The sequence below is a fragment of the Thunnus maccoyii genome, chromosome 16, assembly GCF_910596095.1.
Source record: "Thunnus maccoyii chromosome 16, fThuMac1.1, whole genome shotgun sequence".
Taxonomy (NCBI): Eukaryota; Metazoa; Chordata; class Actinopteri; order Scombriformes; family Scombridae; genus Thunnus; species Thunnus maccoyii.
The window spans coordinates 160,017-179,340 of record NC_056548.1 but is presented as its reverse complement, the minus strand read 5'-3'; the positions used below and the strand labels follow the sequence as shown (position 1 = coordinate 179,340).

The 19,324-nt window shown below is 43.2% G+C and overlaps 1 protein-coding gene across 1 annotated transcript; it reads right to left on the bottom strand.

Moving 5' to 3' along the window:
* Positions 1 to 5,692: 5,692 nt before the first annotated feature.
* Positions 5,693 to 17,959, bottom strand: traf3 (TNF receptor-associated factor 3). Its single transcript, XM_042388491.1, has 14 exons — positions 17,595 to 17,959; positions 15,637 to 15,799; positions 14,942 to 15,107; positions 13,991 to 14,042; positions 13,798 to 13,902; positions 13,414 to 13,578; positions 13,219 to 13,299; positions 13,060 to 13,134; positions 12,850 to 12,942; positions 12,614 to 12,754; positions 12,334 to 12,511; positions 11,676 to 12,019; positions 11,362 to 11,553; positions 5,693 to 6,905 (listed from the first exon to the last, which is right to left on the bottom strand). Exons 2-14 carry the CDS (start codon positions 15,794 to 15,796, stop codon positions 6,870 to 6,872), a joined length of 1,788 nt encoding a protein of 595 aa, XP_042244425.1. The 5' UTR covers positions 15,797 to 15,799; positions 17,595 to 17,959; the 3' UTR covers positions 5,693 to 6,869.
* Between the last annotated feature and the right edge of the window lie 1,365 nt (positions 17,960 to 19,324).

Below are 19,324 nucleotides of genomic sequence, written 5' to 3'. Positions count from 1 at the left end.
TAAACTGCCTCTGGCCTCGAGGTCAGGTAGACCGGGACTGTTTCAGGTGTGACTGCTGAATCCAGGATGATGTGAAACAAGCGCCTTTGCTTCTTGTGGTTTTTCCTATTTTATTTTAATGTTACATAATTGAACACACACTGCTTTTCTCATGGTTGTAGTCCAGTAAGGGGAATACAGTACAGCTGTACTCTTTACAAAGTAAAGGCACAACTAGGCAAGGTTAGATGTTCTTTAATGCTCTTTTTCTCTGTATTTAAGTTTGTGATTCTGAGCTTTTGGTTCTGTTCTTGCTTGGAAAACATTCCTATGTTCGATAGAGCTCATTCTACACTTGGAGTTACAGACTGTGCCACTTTATGTCTAATGGCTAAAGTTATCAACTTGTTGTCAATGACTATAATAAGTACATGGAATATCTGGGGCTCTAATAATGTGGTAAAGAAGAAATCTGTCCTAAACTGTCTTAAAAAAGATGAGATTCAAATATTCTTTCTACATGAAACACATTTAAATGATGAGAAGCACAGAAAGTATCGTGGGAATGTGTTGCTCTTCTCATCTCATTAAACAAGTAAGAGGGGGTTGATTATCCTGCTACACAAACATCTGTCACAGCTTCCTGTAAAGACACTGAAGGAAGATGCGTCCAGCTGCTATACGGTGAAAATATTTTGTTAAGAAATGTTTATGCTCCTAATATCCAAGATGTAACCTTTTACGCATCTTTATTTAGTCAACTATCAGACATTGACTGCACCAATATGATAACAGGGGGTGACTTTAACTGCACATTATGCCCAATGATAGACATGCTTACCTCTCAGACAATTGATTGAGACATTACAACCACTTTCAAAGCAATATACATTTCACTCTCAGGCTCATCTGTCAACATCCTGCATTCATTTCATGTTTGTTTCTAGATGTCTTACTCATTTAGTTGAATATGTAGATATAGACCATATTGCTCCTGTATTTATGTCCATTTAACCTGATGAGCGTTAAATCTCTTGGAGAATGCTTATGGATGAGAAATTATTATTTTTGGAATTCAAACAGATTTATTTTTAGAATTTAATGACAAGGATGGAGCTGACCCAAGAATTGTGTGGGCACTTATAAGACTCATATGAGTGGTATGAATGTCTCATAAACAAGCCAAAAGATTAAAGCGTAGCAAAGCAGCTTGATATTGAAAAGAAAATAAACCAATTAGAGGAAGCCTACTATGCGACAAATTCAGATGCAACCCTAATTGAACTTAAATCAATTAGAACAGCACTGCATAATTTCATAACTTGGAAAGCAGAAAAGGATTTTTGTTATTTGCTAAACAAACATTCTTTGAATTGACCAAAAACCAAACTGCCTGTTAGCACGGCCGGCAAGGAATGCCTGTAAAGTTCTTTACTTCAGTTGTACGGGATGAGAATTACCAAAGTCGTCAGATTAATGAAGCTTCAAAAGATATTGTGGTGATTTATATAGTTCAGAGACTGACTTAGAGAGGATCAGGATAGGTTACTTAGGCAAATTCTTAGGCAACTATTCCACAACTATTCCATAACTATCCCATAACTATCCCACAACTATTCCATAATTATCCCATAACTATCCTATAACTATTCCACAACTATTCCATAACTATTCCATAACTATTCCACAACTATTCCACAACTATCCCATAACTATTCCATAACTATTCCACAACTATTCCATAACTATTCCACAGCTATCCCATAACTATTCCATAACTATCCCATAACTATTCCATAATTTTTCCACAACTATCCCATAACTATTCCATAACTATCCCATAACTATCCACTAACTATTCCATAACTATTCCACAACTATCCCATAACTATCCCATAACTATCCCACAACTATCCCATAACTATTCCACAACTATCCCATAACTATCCCATAACTATTCCATAACTATTCCACAACTATTCCATAACTATTCCACAGCTATCCCATAACTATTCCATAACTATCCCACAACTATTCCATAACTATTCCATAACTATCCCACAACTATTCCACAACTATCCCATAACTATTCCACAACTATCCCATAACTATTCCATAACTATCCCATAACTATTCCATAACTTTTCCACAACTATCCCATAACTATTCCATAACTATTCCATGACTATTCCATGACTATCCCATAACTATTCCACAACTATCCCATAACTATTCCATAACTATCCCATAACTATCCCATAACTATTCCATAACTTTTCCACAACTATCCCATAACTATTCCATAACTATCCCATAACTATTCCATAACTATCCTATAACTATCCCATAACTATTCCATAACTATTCCACAACTATCCCATAACTATCCCATAACTATCCCACAACTATCCCATAACTATCCCATAACTATTCCACAACTATTCCATAACTATTCCACAGCTATCCCTTAACTATTCCATAACTATCCCACACCTATCCCGTAACTATTCCATAACTATTCCACAACTATTCCATAACTATTCCACAACTATTCCATAACTATTCCATAACTATTCCATAACTATTCCACAGCTATCCCATAACTATTCCATAACTATCCCACAACTATCCCGTAACTATTCCATAACTATTCCACAACTATCCCGTAACTATCCCGTAACTATCCCACAACTATCCCGTAACTATTCCACAACTATCCCGTAACTATCCCGTAACTATCCCATAACTATCCCATAACTATTCCATAACTATTCCACAACTATCCCATAACTATTCCATAACTATCCCACAACTATTCCACAACTATCCCATAACTATCCCACAACTATCCCACAACTATTCCACAACTATCCCATAACTATTCCATAACTATTCCACAACTATCCCATAACTATTCCATAACTATTCCATAACTATTCCACAACTATCCCATAACTATTCCATAACTATTCCACAACTATTCCATAACTATCCCACAACTATCCCATAACTATTCCATAACTATCCCATGACTATTCCACGACTATCCCATAACTATTCCATGACTATTCCATAACTATTCCATAACTATCCCATAACTATTCCACAACTATCCCATAACTATTCCATAACTATTCCATAACTATTCCACAACTATCCCATAACTATTCCATAACTATTCCATAACTATCCCACAACTATTCCACAACTATCCCATAACTATTCCATAACTATCCCATAACTATCCCATAACTATTCCACAACTATCCCATAACTATTCCACGACTATCCCATGACTATTCCACGACTATCCCATGACTATTCCACGACTATTCCATAACTATTCCACAACTATTCCATAACTATTCTATGACTATTCCATAACTATCCCATGACTATCCCATAACTATTCCATAACTATTCCATAACTATCCCATAACTATTCCACAACTATCCCATAACTATCCCATAACTATTCCACAACTATTCCACAACTATCCCATAACTATCCCATAACTTTTCCACAACTATTCCACAACTATCCCATAACTATCCCATAACTATCCCATAACTATTCCACAACTATTCCATAACTATTCCATAACTATTCCACAACTATCCCACAACTATTCCATAACTATCCCACAACTATTCCACAACTATCCCATAACTATTCCATAACTATTCCACAACTATTCCACGGCTATTCCATAACTATCCCATAACTATTCCACAACTATCCCATAACTATTCCATAACTATCCCATAACTATTCCATAACTATTCCATAACTATTCCACAACTATCCCACAACTATTCCATAACTATCCCACAACTATTCCACAACTATCCCATAACTATTCCATAACTATTCCACAACTATTCCACGGCTATTCCATAACTATCCCATAACTATTCCACAACTATCCCATAACTATCCCATAACTATTCCATAACTATCCCACAACTATTCCACAACTATCCCATAACTATTCCACAACTATCCCATAACTATCCCACAACTATTCCACAACTATCCCATAACTATTCCACAACTATCCCATAACTATTCCATAACTATCCCACAACTATTCCACAACTATCCCATAACTATTCCACAACTATCCCATAACTATCCCATAACTATTCCACAACTATTCCATAACTATTCCACAACTATCCCATAACTATTCCATAACTATCCCACAACTATTCCACAACTATCCCATAACTATTCCACAACTATCCCATAACTATCCCATAACTATTCCACAACTATTCCATAACTATTCCATAACTATCCCATAACTATTCCACAACTATCCCATAACTATTCCATAACTATTCCACAACTATCCCATAACTATTCCATAACTATTCCATAACTATCCCACAACTATTCCACAACTATCCCATAACTATTCCATAACTATCCCATAACTATCCCATAACTATTCCATAACTATTCCATAACTATTCCATAACTATTCCATAACTATCCCACAACTATTCCACAACTATCCCATAACTATTCCACAACTATCCCATAACTATCCCACAACTATTCCACAACTATCCCATAACTATTCCACAACTATCCCATAACTATTCCATAACTATCCCACAACTATTCCACAACTATCCCATAACTATTCCACAACTATCCCATAACTATCCCATAACTATTCCATAACTATTCCACAACTATCCCATAACTATTCCATAACTATCCCACAACTATTCCACAACTATCCCATAACTATTCCACAACTATCCCATAACTATCCCATAACTATTCCACAACTATTCCATAACTATTCCACAACTATCCCATAACTATTCCATAACTATCCCACAACTATTCCACAACTATCCCATAACTATTCCACAACTATCCCATAACTATCCCATAACTATTCCACAACTATTCCATAACTATTCCATAACTATCCCATAACTATTCCACAACTATCCCATAACTATTCCATAACTATTCCATAACTATTCCACAACTATCCCATAACTATTCCATAACTATTCCATAACTATCCCACAACTATTCCACAACTATCCCATAACTATTCCATAACTATCCCATAACTATCCCATAACTATTCCATAACTATTCCATAACTATCCCACAACTATTCCACAACTATCCCATAACTATTCCACAACTATCCCATAACTATCCCACAACTATTCCACAACTATCCCATAACTATTCCACAACTATCCCATAACTATTCCATAACTATCCCACAACTATTCCACAACTATCCCATAACTATTCCATAACTATTCCACAACTATTCCATAACTATTCCATAACTATCCCATAACTATTCCATAACTATTCCATAACTATTCCACAACTATCCTATAAGCGATGTTATTAAACCATTTGGAGATTGTAAACTATACAGTATTAATGTAAAGGACCAATATAACACTAATAGTAAAGAAAAACAATACCCCTTGAATTTTATTTAATTTGTTCATTATGGTTTTTTTAATTTGTTTTTGTTTTGTCAGAATTAAGGAATTCAAAGGATTCTTGTGTTTGACATAAGAACATCCCATAATTTCTCCTTTAAAGGGTCTTTATTTGAAGGTTCAGTGCTGGTTCTGACTGTTTCTCCTTAAAGAGAAGTGAAACTGTTGAAATGATCCGTGTTAACTCTGACGGAAGAAAACTCAGATCAAACTTCTCTTCTGTGTTTCCTTCAGTTTTTATTTTCACACTTTAACAAACATTCAAACTGTGCAAATGAATCAAAAGAGTCGGATGAATTCTGTCGACGGACACTGAAGAAGTCACCGAGGCCACAGAGGAACACTGGCATCTTCTACTGGTCTCTACTGGTGTAATCAGTCACATTAAACCATCGTCCACCTCCTGAAACAAACTGAGCTGCTGAACAAACCTTATCTGAGAAACATTCTGTACTTTGTGTTGAACATTCAGTGTGAAATAAACCATAAATAAATATTGTCTCTCTGTCTGAATCATTTCCTCAGGATCTATTTAAGTTAAAGAGCACTTAACTTAAGATGTCTGACCCTCACGTCATAGCATTCCCTCTTTATTTCTGTCACAGCACAGCGCTGCTCTGATGGATTCAGCCCCACTAATACGACTGCTGACACGTAAATGCTGTTTTCTGATTCTTCTTTTCAGTCTGGGAACATTTCTGTGAATGAAACTCAATCATAGCAGAGATACATACATGAACTGCATCTTCAAAAATTCAGACACATCGTTCTTTCATTTACAGAAAATCATTTAAACTAAATATTCGTTTGAAAAATAACAAAAATCTGTCCTTACTGCTTTCTACTGGTCTTTACTGGGTTATACTGAGTTCTACTGGTCTTTACTGGGTTATGATGAATTCTACTGGGTTTTAGTGGATCTTAATGGGTCCTGCAGGTCTTAATTGATTTCTGAGCTCCTCTGTGGCTGCAGTGGATTTCCCAGCATGCCTTGGTAAACAGGTTATAAACAGGAAGTAAAGCTTGATGCACGGCATCAGTAATGAACAGCAACAAAGTCCTTGCTCCGGTGGCCATGTTGGCTCTGAGAGTTGTCACCATGGTGATGTCACGGTAACACTGATCCATCCACACACACACACACGCACACACACACACACGCACACACACACACACTCTGTTCTGTAGTCCATTCGCCAATCAGAGGAGGGCCAACCCTCCACACTCTGTAAAGTTCACTCTGATTGGCTGCTTCCTGTCCGTCTCTTCTTCTGTTCTGTGGGCGTCGCTCTTAGTTAGACGAGCCTCCTCCATCGTCACTTTTCCTTCCCATCATCCTTTGCTCTGCGGGGCGTGGACAGGTGATCTGATCTCAGACCAGCAAGGTCAGACAGTCACGGGTCAGGAAGGTCAGAGGTATCCACGGTAACCTGTCGATCAAACACAGATATGACTCTGTCACTAGTCCCTCTACCTCTATAAGTAGTCCCTTTACCTCTGCAACTAGTCCCTCTACCTCTGCAACTCGTCCCTCTACCTCTGCAACTAGTCCCTCTACCTCTGTACCTAGTCTCTCTACCTCTGCAACTAGTCCCTCTACCTCTGCAACTAGTCCCTCTACCTCTGTACCTAGTCTCTTTACCTCTGTACCTAGTCTCTCTACCTCTGCAACTAGTCCCTCTACCTCTGTACCTAGTCTCTTTACCTCTGTACCTAGTCTCTATAACTAGCCCCTCTACCTCTGTAACTAGCCCCTCTACCTCTGTACCTAGTCCCTCTACCTCTGCAACTAGTCCCTCTACCTCTGCAACTAGTCCCTCTACCTCTGTACCTAGTCTCTTTACCTCTGTACCTAGTCTCTATAACTAGCCCCTCTACCTCTGTAACTAGCCCCTCTACCTCTGTACCTAGTCCCTCTACCTCTGCAACTCGTCCCTCTACCTCTGCAACTAGTCTCTCTACCTCTGCAACTAGTCCCTCTACCTCTGCAACTAGTCCCTCTACCTCTGTACCTAGTCTCTTTACCTCTGTACCTAGTCTCTATAACTAGCCCCTCTACCTCTGTAACTAGCCCCTCTACCTCTGTACCTAGTCCCTCTACCTCTGCAACTAGTCCCTCTACCTCTGCAACTAGTCCCTCTACCTCTGTACCTAGTCTCTTTACCTCTGTACCTAGTCTCTATAACTAGCCCCTCTACCTCTGTAACTAGCCCCTCTACCTCTGTACCTAGTCCCTCTACCTCTGCAACTCGTCCCTCTACCTCTGCAACTAGTCTCTCTACCTCTGTAACTAGTCCCTCTACCTCTGCAACTCGTCCCTCTACCTCTGCAACTAGTCTCTCTACCTCTGCAACTAGTCCCTCTACCTCTGTAACTAGTCCCTCTACCTCTGCAACTCGTCCCTCTACCTCTGCAACTAGTCCCTCTACCTCTGCAACTCGTCCCTCTACCTCTGTACCTAGTCTCTCTACCTCTGCAACTAGTCCCTCTACCTCTGCAACTAGTCCATTTACCTCTGTAACTAGCCCCTCTACCTCTGTACCTAGTCTCTCTACCTCTGCAACTAGTCCCTCTACCTCTGCAACTAGTCCCTCTACCTCTGCAACTAGTCCCTCTACCTCTGCAACTAGTCCCTCTACCTCTGCAACTAGCCCCTGTACCTCTGTACCTAGTCTCTCTACCTCTGCAACTAGTCCCTCTACCTCTGCAACTAGTCCCTCTACCTCTGCAACTAGTCCCTCTACCTCTGTAACTAGCCCCTGTACCTCTGTAACTAGCCCCTGTACCTCTGTACCTAGTCTCTCTACCTCTGCAACTAGTCACTCTACCTCTGTACCTAGTCCCTCTACCTCTGTAACTAGCCCCTGTACCTCTGTACCTAGTCTCTCTACCTCTGTAACTAGTCACTCTACCTCTGTACCTAGTCCCTCTACCTCTGTAACTAGCCCCTGTACCTCTGTACCTAGTCTCTCTACCTCTGCAACTAGTCACTCTACCTCTGTACCTAGTCCCTCTACCTCTGTAACTAGCCCCTGTACCTCTGTACCTAGTCTCTCTACCTCTGCAACTAGTCCCTCTACCTCTGTAACTAGCCCCTCTACCTCTGTAACTAGCCCCTCTACCTCTGTAACTAGCCCCTCTACCTCTGTACCTAGTCTCTCTACCTCTGTAACTAGCCCCTCTACCTCTGCAACTAGTCCCTCTACCTCTGTACCTAGTCTCTCTACCTCTGTAACTAGCCCCTCTACCTCTGTAACTAGCCCCTCTACCTCTGTACCTAGTCTCTCTACCTCTGCAACTAGTCCCTCTACCTCTGTACCTAGTCTCTTTACCTCTGTACCTAGTCTCTATAACTAGCCCCTCTACCTCTGTAACTAGCCCCTCTACCTCTGTACCTAGTCCCTCTACCTCTGCAACTAGTCCCTCTACCTCTGCAACTAGTCCCTCTACCTCTGTACCTAGTCTCTTTACCTCTGTACCTAGTCTCTATAACTAGCCCCTCTACCTCTGTAACTAGCCCCTCTACCTCTGTACCTAGTCCCTCTACCTCTGCAACTCGTCCCTCTACCTCTGCAACTAGTCTCTCTACCTCTGTAACTAGTCCCTCTACCTCTGCAACTCGTCCCTCTACCTCTGCAACTAGTCTCTCTACCTCTGCAACTAGTCCCTCTACCTCTGTAACTAGTCCCTCTACCTCTGCAACTCGTCCCTCTACCTCTGCAACTAGTCCCTCTACCTCTGCAACTCGTCCCTCTACCTCTGTACCTAGTCTCTCTACCTCTGCAACTAGTCCCTCTACCTCTGCAACTAGTCCATTTACCTCTGTAACTAGCCCCTCTACCTCTGTACCTAGTCTCTCTACCTCTGCAACTAGTCCCTCTACCTCTGTAACTAGTCCCTCTACCTCTGTAACTAGTCCCTCTACCTCTGCAACTAGTCCCTCTACCTCTGCAACTAGTCCCTCTACCTCTGCAACTAGCCCCTGTACCTCTGTACCTAGTCTCTCTACCTCTGCAACTAGTCCCTCTACCTCTGCAACTAGTCCCTCTACCTCTGCAACTAGTCCCTCTACCTCTGTAACTAGCCCCTGTACCTCTGTACCTAGTCTCTCTACCTCTGCAACTAGTCACTCTACCTCTGTACCTAGTCCCTCTACCTCTGTAACTAGCCCCTGTACCTCTGTACCTAGTCTCTCTACCTCTGTAACTAGTCACTCTACCTCTGTACCTAGTCCCTCTACCTCTGTAACTAGCCCCTGTACCTCTGTACCTAGTCTCTCTACCTCTGCAACTAGTCACTCTACCTCTGTACCTAGTCCCTCTACCTCTGTAACTAGCCCCTGTACCTCTGTACCTAGTCTCTCTACCTCTGCAACTAGTCCCTCTACCTCTGTAACTAGCCCCTCTACCTCTGTAACTAGCCCCTCTACCTCTGTAACTAGCCCCTCTACCTCTGTACCTAGTCTCTCTACCTCTGTAACTAGCCCCTCTACCTCTGCAACTAGTCCCTCTACCTCTGTACCTAGTCTCTCTACCTCTGTAACTAGCCCCTCTACCTCTGTAACTAGCCCCTCTACCTCTGTATCTAGTCTCTCTACCTCTGCAACTAGTCCATTTACCTCTGTAACTAGCCCCTCTACCTCTGTCTCTAGCCCCTCTACCTCTGTACCTAGTCTCTCTACCTCTGTAACTAGCCCCTCTACCTCTGTAACTAGCCCCTCTACCTCTGTAACTAGTCCCTCTACCTCTGTACCTAGTCTCTCTACCTCTGCAACTAGTCCCTCTACCTCTGTAACTAGCCCCTCTACCTCTGTAACTAGTCCCTCTACCTCTGTAACTAGTCTCTCTACCTCTGCAACTAGTCCCTGTACCTCTGTACCTAGTCTCTCTACCTCTGCAACTAGTCCCTCTACCTCTGCAACTAGTCCCTGTACCTCTGTACCTAGTCTCTCTACCTCTGCAACTAGTCCCTGTACCTCTGTACCTAGTCTCTCTACCTCTGTAACTAGTCTCTCTACCTCTGCAACTAGCCCCTGTACCTCTGTAACTAGTCTCTCTACCTCTGTAACTAGTCCCTCTACCTCTGTACCTAGTCCCTCTACCTCTGTAACTAGTCCCTCTACCTCTGCAACTAGTCCCTCTACCTCTGTACCTAGTCCCTCTACCTCTGCAACTAGTCCCTCTACCTCTGCAACTAGTCCCTCTACCTCTTTTACTATTCCCTCTACAACTAGTCCCTCTACCTCTTTTACTGGTCCGTCTACCTCTGTAACTAGACACTCTACCTCTGTAACTAAACCCTCTACCTCTTCAACTAATCCCACCACCTCTGTACCTAGTCTCTCTACCTCTATAACTAGACCCTCAACCTCTGTTATTAGTCCTTCTACCTCTGTTACTAGTCTCTCTATCTCTGCAACTCGTCCCTCTACCTCTATAACTAGACCCTCAACCTCTGTTACTAGTCCCTCTACCTCTTTTACTGGTCCCTCTACCTCTGCAACTAGTCCCTCTACCTCTGTTACTAGTCACTCTACCTCTACAACTAGTCCCTCTACCTCTGTTACTAGTCACTCTACCTCTACAACTAGTCCCTCTACAACTAGTCCCTCTACCTCTTTTACTGGTCCCTCTACCTCTGCAACTAGTACCTCTACAACTAGTCCCTCTACAACTAGTCCCTCTACCTCTGCAACTAGTCCCTCTACCTCTGTTACTAGTTACTCTACCTCTGCACTGTTACACTTACAATTTTTGATGACTTGTAACCTTTCTTCCTTTTGAGTTTGGATGCATATATTAGTGATATTGGACAAAAACAAAGTCAAATGAATTTAATGTAAAATGAAACTGAATAGAAGGAGAAGAAGATGTTGCGTGTGCCTACCTTGATAAAGATGGTGTCGTCTTTGATATAGCTGCCGGTCTCCAGGACGCTCTGGGACACAAAGAGAGGACAGCCAGAGGCAATGTTCATTTCTGCTGCTGGACGTCTGAAGCTGCTGCTGTTTGGATCCGGCTTAAAGGCATCACCCAGGTGTTTCCTGGATGGACCCTGATCCATCAGCATCAGAGTCACCTGATGGAGAGACAGAGACACAAGTGTCAGGTCTGTCAACATCACTGTGGCTCCAGAACAAGAAAAAGATCCACTTACGATATGATATACCATTCAGTAATCAGTCAATAAACTCTGGGTACCTTCTGTTTAAAGGGCCACGGCAGCAGGGCGTCATACTCCCCCTTCATCACCACAAAGAACAGGGACAGGTGCGTCCCCTTGCCCATGCCGTCTCCGTTCAGGTAGACGCGAGCGCACATCTTGTATCCAAAGTATCCGGTGTAAAATGGCTGCGAGTACAGCGACAATGTCTTTGCTGCCACCGCTTCCTGTTTCCGTCTCTTGTAGTCACGGATCTTCCAGATCAGTGTCCCGTTGTAGCTCGCTGTTTCCAGCACCTGGAAACGCAGGTCCATGTCAGCCAATCGGATCTCATGCACACTCAGCATGTCGTCATGGCGATTCAGCTGAGTCTCAAGGGATGCTGGAAAGATATAGATATTGATTATTGATTTACTGTATTAATTATTGATAGTGCCTATGTGTGAGTCCCCAGACCTCTACCTCTGTGGTTAATACCTCTAACTCTGTAACTAGACCCTCGACCTCTGTAACTAGTTCCTCTACCTCTGTAACTAGCAACTAGTCCCTCTACCTCCGTAACTGGACCCTCAATCGCTGTAACTAGTCCGTCTACCTCTGTGGCTAATACCTCTAACTCTGTAACTAGTCCCTTAACTGCTGTAATTAGTCCCTCTACCTGTAGTACTAGTCCCCCCCCAGTGTGTGTGTTCTCACCCAGAGTGTGTGTCGTGGATCCAGCTCCGCTGCGTCCTCCTTGTTCCAGAGTGTTCAGTCTTGTCCGGACGTTCTCCAGCGTTCCTCGAAGGTTCTCCACCTCGTCTCTGAGCAGACGGAGAGAACGCAGCTCCAGCTCCACCTCCAGGAGCTTCTCTGAGTGAGAGCTCATCAGTTTCTGCAGAGAGAGTGTAATATTACTAACATTTGCATACTGTAGCATGATGTAGTAGTATTACTGGTATGTAGTAGCAGCATAAGTACTTTGTAGTATTGTTACCTGCATGGTGGCCAGTTTCTGCTCCATCTGGCGGTTCTTCTCTCTCAGTTCATCGTTCTGGTTCTCCAGTTCAGACAGACGACTGCTGAGAGCAGGAAGCACCTTATACCTGTCCAGCAGCTCACCTTTAACATCCTCCACCTGGACAGACACACACACACGAGTCAGATCTGTCAGATATACTCACACTGCACCTTCTGCTGCTGTGGTTTCTTTGCTCTGGTTGCTATGATTACCTTGTTCTCTAAGGAGGCGTTTCTGTTAACCATCATTCTTAGGTGTTCAGCTGCAAAGGTAGACTCATGTTGCCTCATGTCCTGATTCAAACCCTGAAACACACATTACCGCAGTACATGACGTACACACAGTACATACATTAACGGAGTACACATTATGTAGTATGTACAGGACACACAGGTACATTCACACTGAGGGGGAGGAGTTACCTTGAAGGTGCAGCCATAGCGATGGAACTGACAGCTCACCTGAGCTTTGGGACAGTCGTGTTGGTGACTGGAGAGCTGAAACACATCAATCAATATGATCAGTACTAACGGTAGCAAACACCTGGAGAGTGTTGTGATTGGTGAACAGGTAAGGTGTACCTCGCTCCGCGGCAGTGAGGTGAACGAGCAGAGGTTTGGACACGACACCGGGAACGCCGGGCACACCGTCTCTTTATGTTTCTGACAACACACATACTTTAACATCATCATTCAAACTTTATTTATACTGTAGCTCCATCACAACAACAGCTGCACCACACCTGCAGTGATGTCAGCAGTGATGTCATGGGTTACCTGCAGGTCAGTCAGAGGCATCTTGGTCATGCAGAAGTCGCAGGTGGTCTCTCTGTGTTTACATTTCCAGTTCAGGTGGTCAGGAATTTCCTTCCTCATCATTCGCTCTTTACATTTACCCAACGGACACGGAACCTCAAAGAACGGACACACGTTCAGGTGGTCCTACAGGTGAGACAAGTGAGAGAATTATATAGAGTTTTATATATGTATATATGTGAACAATCTAATCTAATGTAATGAAGTCAAGATCGTTGGCTTTTGATATAGAAAGCTGTTTTAACGATGAGGTGTCCAACATAAATCATTGAATGAGACACCTGACAGCCAATAAGAGAGCAGGACTCTGTTGCCATGTTAACAGTGTATGCTGTCATTGCTCACAGGTATCTGCTGCAGACTCATCTGCTCCTGACAGCCGTTGTTCTCACTGCGACAATAAACCTTCAGTGCCATGATTTCCCGATGACAGCAAACGTCTCTGAAGATCTGGAACAAACACACTGATCAATACTCTGTGATTCACTCTCTGATCAGTAATCAATCAATACTGATGCTGATGTCACTCCCTGCTCACCTTGTTATTGAACAGCGGCTCCATGTCAGCTGGACACACTGGGTTAGGACGACTGCAGGACGCATGCACGCACACACACACACACACACACACACACACAGTTACTGATTCAAGAGTAAACAGTCTGACACCTGTTCTACACCTGTGACACCTGCTCTACACCTGTGACATCTGCTCTACACCTGCTCTACACCTGTGACACCTGCTCTACACCTGTGACATCTGCTCTACACCTGCTCTACACCTGTGACATCTGCTCTACACCTGTGACATCTGCTCTACACCTGTGACATCTGCTCTACACCTGTGACACCTGCTCTACACCTGTGACATCTGCTCTACACCTGTGACATCTGCTCTACACCTGTGACATCTGCTCTACACCTGCTCTACACCTGTGACATCTGCTCTACACCTGTGACATCTGCTCTACACCTGTGACATCTGCTCTACACCTGTGACATCTGCTCTACACCTGCTCTACACCTGCTCTACACCTGTCAGACCTGTGACACCTGCTCTACACCTGTGACACCTGTGACACCTGTGACACCTGTGACACCTGCTCTACACCTGTGACACCTGTGACACCTGCTGGACCTGTGACACCTGCTCTACACCTGTGACATCTGCTCTACACCTGTCAGACCTGTGACACCTGCTGGACCTGTGACACCTGGTCTACACCTGTCGCACCTTCATGTGTCCAGGTGGACTTACTGTAGCAGTGGTTGCGCAGGCTGAGGAGAACCAGGTGTGACCTGATTGACTGGCAGTATTTATCGGTTAGTGTACCTGTATACACCTGTACAGGTGATCACACGGCAGCAGAAACACCAGAACATAAAGAGAGTCGGGTTTATTCTACCAACTGACAGATGATGTAGGACAGACAGATGGTGTTGTCCAGGTGTGTCCGTCTCTCTCCACATGTCCACCTGTCTGGCTCACCTGAGGATGTCGTTGATGCAGCTCTGACAGAAGCGGTGTCCGCACTCAGTCTGGCGGGGCTGACACAGGACCAGCCTGCAGGCCTCACAGCAGTATTTGGCCTCTGGAGTCTCTACAAAGTGATCTCTGAATCCTCCGTGAAGAGGCAGGAAACCTGCAGGCACACCTGGACACACAAACAGCAGATCTGACGTCAGTCATCAACTGCACACCTGCTGGAATCCATCTGGAAGTCATACTGATGGTATTTATTATTGTTAGTGACGGCTTTGGTCGCTGGTTCCTCATTTGATGCTCCAAAATGGAAACAAGGTCGGAGTTGGGGCGTCAAGACAGTTTGACGGGCCTCATAATGCTTTTAGTGCGTAACAGACGTACAACAGAGAGACGCTTCCAGTGTGTTTGGCCTTCAGAGTTTCAGTAATAGAGGAGGAAATCTGTAAAACAAACTTCAATTACACAGATTCCTGACTCTGAGAATAGCCACGCCCACTTATCTTTGCAAGCTGCTGATTGGTTAGAACACATGAAGCTGCTGATTGGTTAGAACAAATGAAGCTGCTGATTGGTTAGAACAAATGAAGCTGCTGATTGGTTAGAACACATCAGGCTCTTGAATATAGCCAATGAATCAACAGAACTCTCAGCCAATCACAGTGCAGGGTCCAGCTGACGATGATGGAGGAGGTGTTTACCTTGTGGAGGAGCAGAATCACTAGGAGGCCAGGGATTGGCTGGTCTGTGAGGAGGTGGGGTGATAGGAGGAGCCACGGATAAGGGCGGGGCCAGGGAGGGCGCCACCTGCTGGAGGGGAATCTGCACCTCCCTCCCGTCAGCACTCCTCCCCGCTGACATGACCTGTTAATGAGATAATTAACAGCTAAAACAAGAGTCCCAAGATGAGACACCAAACATTTAAATATGTTAAAAATATGTTTTAACATATTAAATGTGTTTAATGTGTTTGTGTGGCTGAAATTGTTTATAAAGTCAGTAAAAAGCTTTGAACTGAAACTGACATTTAACAAGCTGAACGAGGCTCAACAGAGGCTGAATATTCTCACCAGACTTCCATCATAAAGAACAACATCAGAGTTTGAACAAAGTTTCTATTTCAAAGTATGAAAACATCATCTACACACACACATAAGCTTGCCTAGCTATCCTAAAGCCAAACCTTCACCAGGAGATCGTAGATGACGTTTTGCCTCATTAGGACCAGGCTTTGGTCCCCATGAGGACTACTGGTCCCAACAAGATAGGTGTTTATAACAGAAAAGGTCTCCATGAGGTAACAAAAACACACAAACACACCTACAGCTCTCAGTGTTTCCAGAGGAGAGGTTTTCCTCAGCAGCTGATCTGGTTTTATAAACATTTAAAGAGAAACAGCTGCTCTCTGAACGCTGAACAGTCGTCATCAATAACTGACACCAATCAGGTTCTTTTTGTCATTGATGAACCAGAGCTGGAAAGTGTACATGCTAATGTTGAAATATGTGATTTTTTCGTGGGTTTCCTCTTGCAGATCTAGGAATGGCTCTGCAGACTAATCAATCTGATGGAAGCCATCAGATCGCCGTCAGGAGCCACAGAGACATCATGAGGTTAAATCCCATAAATCTGTGTCACTAACCAGCAGGACCTACCTGGCTCTCGCTGAGGGAGACAGTTGCTGGAGTCGGTACGGAGGACTGACCGGACTGTGGCAACTTTTCCCCGAATAAATTTTAAATTTGAAGTTTTTTTCCATATACTGTGCAAAGTGCAGGTGTTTTCTCTTGTATTTTGAAAGCAGAGTGTTATCCAGTGAAGGATGTAGTGGGTCAGATACTCTTTATGAGCCTTTAGGTAGACGCATCTCTTATTGACTATTCTGATTGTTTGGCATCATTAGTTATTCATGTCATATTATGTAAACATAGATAATAAATAAATAGGCTTCTATTTGCTGACTTCGAGATTTAACTTGTCGTAACTCTGCTTGTACAGTTTGTAGCGACTTTTACAGTTACGATAATAAAGTTTCTTCCAAAAGAAAATGCTGTGAGTGTGTGTGTGTGTGTGTGTGTGTGAGAGAGAGAGAGAGAGAGAGGAAAAATTGTGAAGTTATATTGTCATGTGTCATCCTGCAGAAACTGATCATCACATAAATAACTGTCATGTTGGGGGGGCAACAGAGTGCAGCTTTATACTGAGAAGGACTTGATTTACATATTTGGTACCAAATTAAAAAGGAAGTTGTGTCTTTCAATGAAAACAACTTGTGATTGTTTGTGACACAGCTGTTTGTTTAGATTGAAATGAGGTCTGATCTTCTTTCACTTTCTGTCTGAGATCGATTATTCAGGTCTGACTGTAGTTTTACTGTTTCCATCAAATTACAGTCGTTTATTCATCTTACAAACATTTATTGATCACGTATGTGTCATGTATGAATCATGTATGTATCATGTGTTCTCCGTGTTTTCGCTTCTTCTTGTCTGAAACCATCTTTGATGTAAACACTGATCATGCTAACAACGTTAGCTTCTTGTTTCTTAGCGGTTTGTTCAATAAAGCTCATTTTACATTCAATCATCTTAATAACAGCTTCAGGTTCTACTGAGGTTCTATTGAGGTTCTATCGGGTTCTGCTGAGTGTTGGACTCACATGAATCTCCTCCGCAGGCCACAGCTCACTCGGCTCGGCGGCTCGGCGGCTCTCTCCGGGATTCAAACCGTCACCCTGCCGCTGCCTCGGAGCCTCCGGGCCGCAGGCGGACTCCTCATGGTCCGGGTTCAGGGTTCTCCGGGTTCTCCGGGTTCTGCGGGTTCTGTCGGTCCAGTCCTGGGAGAGAGAAATCCGGGATCCAGAGCAGAGATCCAGCGGGGAGACTGAGCTGATCACACTGGAAACCCCCTCTGCTTCTTCCGCCCAGGAAATCCCCCACTGCCCGGGGAGAGCCAGGCCGCCGGGGGGCGCTGTTACCCGGGGAGAGCCAGGCCGCTGGGGGGCGCTGTTACCCGGGGAGAGAGCCAGGCCGCCGGGGGGCGCTGTTACCCGGGGAGAGAGCCAGGCCGCCGGGGGGCGCTGTTACCCGGGGAGAGCCAGGCCGCCGGGGGGCGCTGTTACCCGGGGAGAGAGCCAGGCCGCCGGGGGGCGCTGATCACCTCGTGCTGATCTTTTTAAAATATATTTATTGTTCTCATATTTTACTTATACAACAAAGACATAAAAAGTAGGTCAAAACAGGGAGAGAAAAAACAGAAAGAAAAATAATTGATATATAGTTGTTTAGTTCAGCAGACTGTCATACATGAACTTCCTTTCTTCATCAGTTCATCAGAGTAAAGTTGGGGTAACTGAGCCTCCACATGCTGGGCCTCTTTCCTGATGATAAGAAATTAAAAATGAAATAATCATAAAATGATCAGCCTTTGTTTTCTACAGGCAAAATACTGAATTGCACTTAAAAGATCTTTTTTTAAATATTTTAAATCGACTTGATTCTCATCACAGACTTTGAGTCTATTTGTGATAAAATGTTAAAACTAATAAAATCCAGTCATCATGTTTTCTTTCAGCTTAGATAACAATATATTTATTTATTCTCATGGAATAGAGTCTGTGTCACACCTTAAACATAGGGCAGTTGGAGTATATACCAGCATCAAACCACAGTTCACCATGTCTAGTGTGTTAAACCAGCAGTCAGGTGTCCATAGTAACAGTGAAAGAGGTTTTCCTCGCTGTAATCATTCCTCCTGTTCATACTGGATATTAAAAGATCCTTCAAATGTGCTTTAATGGAAGTGATGGAGGCCAAAATCCACAGTGTGTCCACACAGTCATTTAAAGTCTGTGTGAAGCTTCTATTCAGCTTCAGCAGTCTGAGTTAGTCATATCAAGTGGATATCTGACACATTTACAGTCTTTTTAGCATCAAATTCCCTCTTTGTGTTTCCTCGGACAGTGTTTCCCTGTTGAGCTGCAGGTGGAAGTATAGTAACAAAAAGAGGAACTTTGGCACTAAAAAGACTGTAACGTTGAAAGATATCTACTTGATTTGACTCATTTGGACGCTGAAGCTTAATATTAGCTTCAGACTGTGGATTTTGTCCTCCATCACTTCCATTGTAAGGTCATTATGAAGGATCTTCTAATGGTCAGTATGAACAGGAGGAATGATTACATAATTTGAGTTCAATTGATTTTGAATATGCAGGTCATTTCAGCTGCTGCAAAGTTAGAAACTTATTTTATTTTATTGATATTATTGTGTTCACGAATTCAGACACTCCTTTAACTGTATAATATATAAAAGTACATATTTGGAAAATGTTAATATTATTAATTGTGAGAAGTTGAGTTTCCTGAAACAGAGATGTGAGCAGCATGAC

What these genes read in the sequence shown, in the direction of transcription:
- traf3 (XM_042388491.1), bottom strand. Translation starts at nt 15,796, where the DNA reads ATGTCAGCGGGGAGGAGTGCTGACGGGAGGGAGGTGCAGATTCCCCTC. An exon ending in TGCATCAACGACATCCTCAG is followed by an intron (nt 14,043 to 14,941) that starts GTGAGCCAGACA and finishes TGCGTCCTGCAG; the next exon opens with TCGTCCTAACCCAGTGTGTC. An exon ending in GCTATGGCTGCACCTTCAAG is followed by an intron (nt 12,943 to 13,059) that starts GTAACTCCTCCC and finishes TGTGTGTTTCAG; the next exon opens with GGTTTGAATCAGGACATGAG.